The sequence below is a fragment of the Scardinius erythrophthalmus genome (assembly GCF_964197995.2).
Source record: "Scardinius erythrophthalmus genome assembly, chromosome: 9".
NCBI classification, from domain to species: Eukaryota; Metazoa; Chordata; class Actinopteri; order Cypriniformes; family Leuciscidae; genus Scardinius; species Scardinius erythrophthalmus.
The window spans coordinates 42,417,297-42,427,354 of NC_138229.1; the positions used below are offsets into that span (position 1 = coordinate 42,417,297).

Below are 10,058 nucleotides of genomic sequence, written 5' to 3' on the forward strand. Positions count from 1 at the left end.
TAAAAGTGAATAAATAAATAAACTCACCTGTGGTGGTGATTCCCATTTTCTCAAGAAATCTTCTTTGGCTTTGGCTAGAAACTCTTTAACTGAAAGGAGGGAAAAAACAAAAACTAAATCAGAGTACAAACTAGCAGGAACTTAACTCTAACTAATCAACATTCAGAGATAAAAGTGAACGAGGGAATATTTTTCTAGCTACTTGTACTTTCTAGACATCAAAATCAGGCAATCTCACAAGGCAACCATGGACATCAGTGGTGAACATGTGAAGCATGCATGCATTACTGATGAACACAGGAGCAGGACATTAACAGTATCAAGACATGAAACACAAACACCACAGCAGACTTCAGTTGACCGCCGTGACGGAAACATGATCAGAGAGCTAATCATCACATTTACTGTGGCTTTTCTTTTACACCGGCCAGCAGAATTTACGCAAATGCTTTTCCGTCACGGCGACAACCTAATGCAATCGTGATCATACCAAAAGTCTCTACAGATCACCACGGATTTTCAGGAACATTGACCCACATGGATGGGATGATGAAGAATAAGAAAGAGAACAGGAGAGAAAGAGAAAGAGAGATACACAAGAAAGATTTCTGTCAATCACATCAGTTAGACGGTGCAAGACATGGATTAGACGTGACAAAAGATACTAGACAAAGCTAAAGTTGAGTCAGAACGTATCACATCTGCCGAATAAGACAATCTGAGGACGCTAGCCGTAGTTCACAGCGAAACATTCGAGAGCTGTGTGTGTGTGTGTGTGCAAGTGGTCTTGGGCACGGTCCCATTCGGGTGCCTATTTTCTAACAGCTAGTGTGTGTTTGAGGGTTTTTACGAGCGCAGGAGGATCCCTCTCTCCGGCTCATCCTTTTATGGTGTGCTCCTGCTCCACAAGTATGTGACGGCCTGGAACGAGCCATTTTTGTGAAGTACGGCTGCTTATGGGTACAGATGGTTAATATAGACAAAGACTGGAGCGGTTCGGGGTTTAAGACGCATTTAGGGAAATGTTAAGGTTGTGCAGAGAAGCAGATTTTGAGCTGATATTTGAAGGAATCAGAGATTCGCCAGGACGGTCCAACAACCCACTAATGTTTTAAAGGATAAACAGAGGAAACTGCTAATTTCATAGCAAGCTTCTGATCTTTAATGAATTAAATGAAATTAAGTGCATGATTTATACATTTTGCCAATGAAATCAGAGCAATGAGCGAGTCTGCTTTATATGTTCCAGTAGAAATATCTCGAAATCATAAATTTACTTATTTTATAAATTTACTTGAGCATCAACAAGGCAGTTTTGCCTTATGAGGACTTTAAAAGTTTGATTATTACGATTGGGGAGAGTTGCATGTAATTAATTATGCATAATTTATTGTTATTACTATAATAAGTACATATAACGTGTGACAAGGACTGTAAAATAAAATGTTACCACAAGATCGTTACATTTTAGGCACAGTATTGCCACTTACTACTGCTCCACCAATGACAGTAGTTGCAAACAAAGCCAGAACACGACCTTTCTGCCTTTCAGAGCAATACACAGGTGGTGTTTTGTTCCTAAATGAATCTGTGTTTTTGGACAAATCTGTTGCGTAACTGATTCGAAGACTCCCTCTAGCGTAGTGATGTATCCCGCAGAAAGAGTCACTGAAAGTCTCCACGACTACACAGACTGACAGCTGACCTGTTCCAGCCGTCAAATCACTTTCAAATGAAAATCACCAGTCACATTTTATCTTAGGTGGCCTTAAATAGTATACGCCAACATCGAATATCTACAAGACTATGGATTTACTGTGTAACTTAAGTGTTCTGGAATATTCCCACATTTACTGTTATTAGATTGAAGTATGGTTAGGATTAGGAGTAAGTGTTAGTGGATAGAGTAGGCTTTAAAGTTAACGGTGAGGGTTAAAGTTAACAGTGTAACTAACTACACCAGGGCTGCACCATATATATCGTTTTAGCATCGGTATCGCGATGTGTGCATCGCACGATGTGTGATGCTAAGGGTCGTAGTTGACCCGTACGGGCCAGCTGTCCCCGATTCGGGACGCATGTGATTTGCAGATTAATTGCAAAGTTTAATCATCATAGGGTGAAAGTTTATAATTTTTGCATGTGTTTTTAAGTTGTGTCAGGCATCGAGAGCAAGAGGACTCGCGCGCTGTTTTCTGTGCCATAATGAAGTCACATTGCCCGTCTCGGCGAGTGTCCTCATAAACACAGTCAGGTATGTGTTGTAAACAGAAAGAAAACGAATGTGGCTGTGAGATTGCTGACAGGCACTCGAAAGCATGATCATATTACTCCTGTTTTATCTTCTCTCAAATGGCTGCCGGTCCGTTTCCAGATCAGATTTAAACACTTATTGTTTGTCTTTAAGTCTCTGAACGGCTTGGCACCAAAACACCAGGAGACATTAGTGAACGGAGACTCCTCTGAGGCCCCTGAGATCCTCTGATCAGTTTCTCTTAGTGCTTCCCAGATCCAGATTAAGACTTAGATCTGCTCAGAACATTTCCAGTTTTAAATCTTTGCTAAAAGCTCATTTATTAACGACAGCTTTCAATTACCCGGGTTATTAATTCTTAGGTATTAATTCTTTTTTTATTATTATTATTATTGATGTACAGCACATTGGGCAATCTTGGTTGTATTGAAATGTGCTTTATGAAAGAAAGAAAGAAAGAAAGAAAGAAAGGAAGAGAAAGAAAGAGAGAAAGAAAGAGAAAGAAAGAAAGAAAGAGAGAAAGAAAGAAAGGAAAGGAAGAAAAGGAAGAAAAGAAAGAAAGAAAGAAAGAAAGAAAGAAAGAAAGAAAGAAAGAAAGAAAGAAAGAAAGAAAGAAAGAAAGAGAAAGAAAGAAAGAAAGAAAGAAAGAGAGAAAGAAAGAAAGAAAGAAAGAAAGAAAGAAAGAAAGAAAGAAAGAAAGAAAGAAAGAAAGAAAGAAAGAAAGGAAGAAAAGAAAGAAAGAAAGAAAGAAAGAAAGAGAGAAAGAAAGAAAGAAAGAAAGAAAGGAAGAAAAGAAAGAAAGAGAACGAAAGAAAGAGAAAGAAAGAAAAAGAAAGGAAGAAAGAAAGAAAAAGAAAGGAAGAAAGAAAGAAAGAGAAAGAGAAAGAAAAAGAAAGAAAGAAAGAAAGAGAAAGAAAGAAAGAAAGAAAGGAAGAAAAGAAAGAAAGAGAACGAAAGAAAGAGAAAGAAAGAAAAAGAAAGGAAGAAAGAAAGAAAAAGAAAGGAAGAAAGAAAGAAAGAGAAAAAGAAAGAAAGAAAGAAAGAAAGAAAGAAAGAAAGAAAGAAAGAAAGAAAGAAAGAAAGAAAGAAAGAAAGAAAGAAAGAAAGAAAGAGAAAGAAAGAAAGAAAGAGAAAGAAAGGAAGAAAAGAAAGAAAGAAAGAAAGAAAGAAAGAAAGAAAGAAAGAAAGAAAGAAAGAAAGAAAGAAAGAGAGAAAGAGAGAAAGAAAGAAAGAAAGAAAGAAAGAAAGAAAGAAAGAAAGAAAGAAAGAAAGAAAGAGAAAGAAAGAAAGAAAGGAAGAGAAAGAAAGAGAGAAAGAAAGAAAGAAAGGAAAGGAAGAAAAGAAAGAAAGAAAGGAAGAGAAAGAAAGAGAGAAAGAAAAAGAAAGAAAGAAAGAAAGAAAGAAAGAAAGAAAGAAAGAAAGAAAGAAAGAAAGAAAAGAAAGAGAAATAAAGAAAAAGAAAGAAAGAATATATCAGGTGTGTGTGTGTTGGTCTTAAAGGGACAGCAGCCTAATGTACCCGCAGCTGTTTGCATCAGCAATGGTGAAAGAGAAAAAGACTTTTAGCTTTAACAAAGGCACATTATATTAATTATATCAGTTATGTTTCATTTATACAGTGAAGACTTATTTTACATTTGATTATTCAATTTCTGTACACGAATAACGTAAGATTTACCTGAAAAACATAAAGCACTGCTTATTTCAATTGTATCTTTATTATTCTATGTATCTATACTTGTAATTTGTTTATTTTCTATGCAGATTCACTCCCCAATAAAATCACCCCAATTAATTCTAGAATGATTAATTCTATTCAAATAGAGCTATTCAGATCATCTGGTAAAACTGATTTTATATCGCAATATACAAATCACAGAAAAATGAAATATCGCAATGTAAGTTTTTTCCAATATCGTGCAGCCCTACTGACTACAAGTGTTAATGAAGCGCAAGGATTACACCGGACAACAGGTACATGACACGTATACAGGATCAAAAACTAAGTACATCGTGGTTAAGGCCACCTAGCCTTAAGCGTGAAGTCGTTAAAGCACTCGGCACTTCCCCTGAAATAAAGCGCTTCAAATGTAAAGTCCAGATTGCATGTGGAGATGTGGGTGCATCACACAGAGCAGTGCGTCCAGGGCATGTGTGCCACGTACACTATCAGTGTCGACTGCAGATGATCGCATCAAGCCTTTTAAATCCTCTGAAGATCCCGTCAGTGACCACAGACACGAGAGCTTGGGCTGAGATTACTGGTGCTTCGAGAGCGACTCAGAACTTCACTTTTCCAGCTTCAAACAATTGGTTTTTAATATCAGATTTATCATCAAGAAGATCTGATCTTCTGCAAGAACCAGTGAGGTTTGTTCTCACGCATCCAGCATGTACAGCTGAGCTGCTGTTCACCATAATGGACGAGCTCCAGAAGACTGGGGTTAAACAGTTTTGATGTCTCTTTGTACTTTTGAATGTGTGAAAGCTTTGACTGCACGGACTTTCAATGGAGAAACATCTCTCAGGTTTCATTAAATATCTCTGAATTTGAGTTTCGAAGATCAACTAAATTCTTATGGGTTTGGATTCGGAATGACATGAAAGTGACTAATTGATGACAATTTTCATTTTGGGGTAGACTAAGCCTTTAAAGGAATCGCTAACTGAAGAATACAAACGTCACATTACTGAGAACATGTGTCTGTGCTCCACTGCTTTCTGAAGAGGTCATGCTGGCCTTTTTATTACTCTAATGTTGTTTTAGGGTCAATTATAATACCAGTAAAGGGGGATATACACCAGAGAAAAAGAAAAACTGCTATGAATAATAAGTATTACATACTTGGACTAAACCGTTCAACTCATCTGGATTAGTTTTACAATCTCTTTATAACCTTTAGAAGCATCACAGTTTCAGTCGCGTTGCTGTCAATGGAGGAACAGAAATCTCTCAGATCTCATTAAAGATCTTCATTTGTGTTCCGATGATGAACGAAAGTCTTACGGGTTTGAAACGACAAGAGTGAGAGTAAATGACAGAATTTTAATTATGGGGTGAACTATCCCTTTAAAGAAAATGTCAATCTCGATTCAAGCATCAACACAATATTATCTGTAAATGACAGCGATTTGGCTGTTTAAGTGTCTATTAAACCTTTGACAATAGACACTTAACACAGCTTCACTAACATCGGCAGGTTCACACACACTCCATTTGTGCTGCATTATTTTGTTAATCGTTCACACACACCGTCTATTTTTGCTGAATTAAAGTGACAGCGCATTGTTTGCGTTGGATGGACATGAAATTGAAGTAATTTTACCACAAATGCTTACGATTAACCTCTACTATGTTTCACATGGCTCTCTGCCCAGAGTAAAGAAAGGACGACGACACCTTCCCTCCACAGGGAGATGTAAGGGCTGGCACTCGTCTCTTCGTGGAGGTGGAAAAACAAGTTCTTCATGACCCGCAGGATTGAAATGCAGAAGATAAGGCATGAGAGTCAGCGTTTTTCTCAACAGTAAGTTTATATTAGGACCGCTCCCTAATAGTCCACTAAACGTTAGTCCACGAGACGAGGCTTAGTCGAGCTAAACTTTATTAGCAAGTTAATCGCAGTAAAGGTCCACAGATAGTGGTGAAGACACACAGTCCGTGAGGGACAGATGACGGCGGATACCTTTGGTAATTACAGTGTATCGGGCACGAATACAAACATTCGCCTATCATCCATCGACCTCAATTATGGCTTATCATTTGAAACATACAAATAGCAAATTTACATGGCCGCTCGCTCTAAGGTTAACCTAGATAAATGTGTAAAAGTGCTTGGAGTGTGGAAGCTGAAGTTTAGCTTGTTTACTGCATCACATGGAGGAACCGGCACAATCACTTACATTTATTCAACTTAAAATACTCCGTCATTTTTGGTCATACAGATAAGAGGATACAGAGCGTTAAAAACTGTAAAGGGTCTACTTTTATTTGCCTCACAATAATAAGAAAACATGTGCCTTTGCAAAAGAAAACCAACAGGATGCGCTTTCTGCCGTCTCCGGGAACTTCTTTTGGAGAACGTCACAAAGATTAACCGAAACTCAGTATATACTCGCCTCACAGACATGAGAGATATATCTATAGAAAGACTGACATGTCTACTTTTAAACTAACGAAAAACAAATACTCTCTGATTATGTAATCCGTATGAAAGGAGCATTTCTCTCTATATGTGCGTTCACTATAGGAGATGAGAGTCATCATCATCAACTTCATCTTTGCAGCCGACACTGACTCAGAAAACACCAGTTTATTAAAAAATAATTAAAATATCTCTTTGCTATTTTTCCGACATTCATAATCATTACTTTTGTGGCAAGCTTTGAGCGCAGAATAGGCTATATATTAAACGCTCATTATGGTTTAGTATTCTCCACAGTATATATTTAAATAATCTAATAAAAATGTGCGATTAGTCGACCAATGGCTTAAATGAACAACTACTAGTCGACTAGAAAAATCTTTAGTTTAAATTTTTTTCATTTAAAATGTTTGCGATTTTAACATGTACACGTTTAATTGTTTTACCACTTGCTTGAGCAACTTCATATATATAGATCTATATAGAAGTAATGCATTGAATAATATGTTGTTTAAATGTGAAAACTATGCTGTGTACAAAGAGAATTACAATGCTGAAAAAAAAAAAAAAAAAAAAACATTTTCAGAGACAGCTTTTGGATTTGAAATAAAAAACAGTGAATAAATGTGTTTGTAGTGGATCAGACGCGTCACACATGAGAGCACAAGAGCGCTTCTGCATACACAACATCCAAATCAGTCGAACCGTTTAACGTCACGTGTAAAAGCGTATTAAGCTGCGAAAGACACACTGTTCAATCAACCGGCGGCTTTCTGTCCGCGCGATCCGAGATGGAGAGAAACACGGACAAGCACGGGCTATTTTGATTTCCAGGAGTGCACTTAGACAAACACACACAGAAATATGTCAAAATGTCCATCTTTCTAACTTAAATGCATTCAGTGAACAGCTAAGCAAACGAATGCTTGTCAGTGTATTAGATCTGTGCATTTGGTCTTTAAGTGACGGCAGCCTAATAAACAATCAATCAAACACAAGAAAATGAGAGAATCATTCACTTCTCTTCTCTTTTACTTTAGTAACTTTAATAAGAATCAATGTATATTTAATTCATACAGTCAGGACTATGCAATGTTATATGTATTTTATTCATTTCATTAATTTATTAAATATATAGTAGGTATTTCAATATGTATTTCATTCATGTCTTTTTCTGTTGAATTTGTCCTATTTTCTCAGTGCATTCCTGAGCGTTTGCTGAACTGCATTACCTCACTGTTGCTGGTTGACAGTGAAAGAGTGTCTCTGAAAGAACAGATTAAGGGGTTGAGGGTCACTTTAACGAACGCACCGACAGCGGCCCCCGGATAAAGTTTTGCTCAGGGCCCCCAGAAGTCCGGGATATGCTCTGCAAGCGGAGTATGTGTGGACCTGGCGTAAGTCATGTGATTGGACACGGCATGAACTGTAGTCCAGTGGAAGAGCTGCACGATGACCTTTGCAGGGGAGAAATATTAATATACAGTAGACAACATTTGAAGTGGATCAAAAAAGTTCATCAAACGGGTATTGTTCATAATTCATGTAACTTTGATGAAAGGTTTTGGTCCACTTCAAATGTTGACTACTGTATACTATTCATACATACATATATGGGCTTGGGAAAACAAGAATATCAGTAAATAATGAACTAATCACACAGAAGTAAGTTTTGCCTCATTACTCTCGAACATCAACAAGATTGAGGCGTTTGACCATTAAAACCAGATCGACTCCTTACATGCAACCATTTATCAGCTTTCTACACGGTCAGGTTAGTTTAAGACAACCATATGTTTATAGTCGTTTTCCGTTTAGGATTGTATGAAAGTTTGAACAGTAAAAGTTGAAGACCAACATCTAGCCGCGGGTTATAGTTCGTTTCTCATGAGCTCAGCGTTTAATTAACTTAATGGCTTTCTGTTGTTTACTAGAGACTGTCTCTGCTGTTCACAGGCCCGAGCAGACAGCCAGAGCTCGGATCATTCATTCATCCTCGGGTCAGGACAGCCAGATCCACTGCTCGCGCTCGCAGGCGTTATCTAATGTCAGCTCGGGGTCTGGGGGACATGTGTGGACGATAAGAGACGGCGTTTGAGCGAGTGTTTTCCTCCTGATACAGGCCTGGGCCTCTCTCTTCACTAGCAGACAGCTTATTAGCCTCAACCCGTCTGACTCCATTGCATAAGTTATGAAAACAAAAGCCCTTTTCCGTCTTAAACTCTCAGGTTAACGTTATATAAGCATTTCCACTGGTGTAGAAAAATGACCGCCACTGATAGCCTCAGGCCTCAGATCAAGCTAGCTCGACTCACTTTGGGTTTCCTACATGACAGACACACACAGCAGCGAGATTTACACACAGAAACACTATCGCTGGTCATGATGAAGGCAGAATGAGCGCGGATTTCCTCGCGATGACACTTTTGGAAACGCAGTCCTGCCCTCGCTAAGCGGCTAACTAGCATTAGCACAGGCTACAGAGGTAAACAAACAGTGATGTTAAACGAGCAGCGAGGACTTTATGAAGCACGGCAGGGCGACCGGGCGCTCCTCCTCTTACCGCTCTCCAGTTCATTGCCTTTCTTGGCGGTCGCTGCGTTCCCCATCGTGCGGTGGCGGGCGACGCGGGCGATCCTCGGGCGACACGACAGCGAGTCCTTGGCGGCGCGTCAGCTTCCCTCGGGCCGCGTCTGATGGACGGAGGACGGGCAGATCAGCAGCGGGTCTTCTCTTCCTCGGGTCTCCGCCACGCTGATCGCGGAGTCTTTCTTGACTTTCTCACCGCTCTTGCTCCTCTTCTCCTTCTTCTTTAGCCGCTAAGCCGAGTCTTCCTCTGCTATAGCAGAGACATGGCACTGCGAGCAGAGACAGCGCTGACACTGACCCCTGCTGGACTGATGATGGGTGTGAGACACACACTGCTGCTAAACACACTCATATCTTTTAGAATACAGTTTTTCTCAATTGTTTACACACATTTTCTGAAAGCATGCCTCATATTCTCAGAACTCAACACACAAATCAAAAAACACACACACAATAGGCAAAACACCTCAATTCTCCTGCAAAATGAAACTTTACATTCAAAACAATGTTATTTCTTCTCAAAATGGTATTTTGTTTTCAAATGACACACACAAACCATCACATGAATAGACATTTATAAGAACCAGTTGAACACTGATGTGCTCAGTGTAAAACACTATGATGAATGGAAAACACTTCTTCTCCATTCATCATAATGATTTAGGCCTTTTTTGTTCAGTGTTACACTTACTACAGACAGTACATACATAAATGTGTTGTGAAATATCTGAGAATATTGTTTTTATACTCACAACACACACATACACGGTAACAAATATATTTTATTTTTCCCACAAAAACAATATACACAGTGTGTACATCCCAACCAACACAAAGTTGTACATACAGTCGTCTACATACAAAACAACAGAAGAATTGACTGCATACAGTTACAGTAAAAAAAATAAAATCCAATGTTGGCATCCATTGCACCATTGAAGAGCTCACCTGTTGCGCTTTTATGCTAAAGCTCTGATTGCTAATTGTAAAACTGTGTGACGGGTGTTTGCCCATGTGAAGAGTCAGTGTGCATATCTGAATGGCAGTGTGTTCCTTGTGAAAACAAGAGA

General features: G+C 38.8%; 1 protein-coding gene across 2 annotated transcripts in view; it reads right to left on the reverse strand.

The window, feature by feature from the left end:
• prkacbb (protein kinase, cAMP-dependent, catalytic, beta b) overlaps window positions 1–9,298 on the reverse strand; it is a 77,372-nt gene extending 68,074 nt beyond the window's left edge. For both annotated transcript variants that reach the window (XR_014030758.1, XM_081374157.1), the window contains exons 1-2: window positions 8,963–9,298; window positions 28–89 (exon numbers count right to left, since the gene is read on the reverse strand). Coding sequence is in view for 1 of the 2 variants with exons in the window: in XM_081374157.1 (XP_081230283.1) it covers window positions 28–89; window positions 8,963–9,008 (108 nt within the window). In the remaining variant the exon portion in view is untranslated. The remainder of the gene's footprint in view (window positions 1–27; window positions 90–8,962) is intronic.
• Window positions 9,299–10,058: the final 760 nt, after the last annotated feature.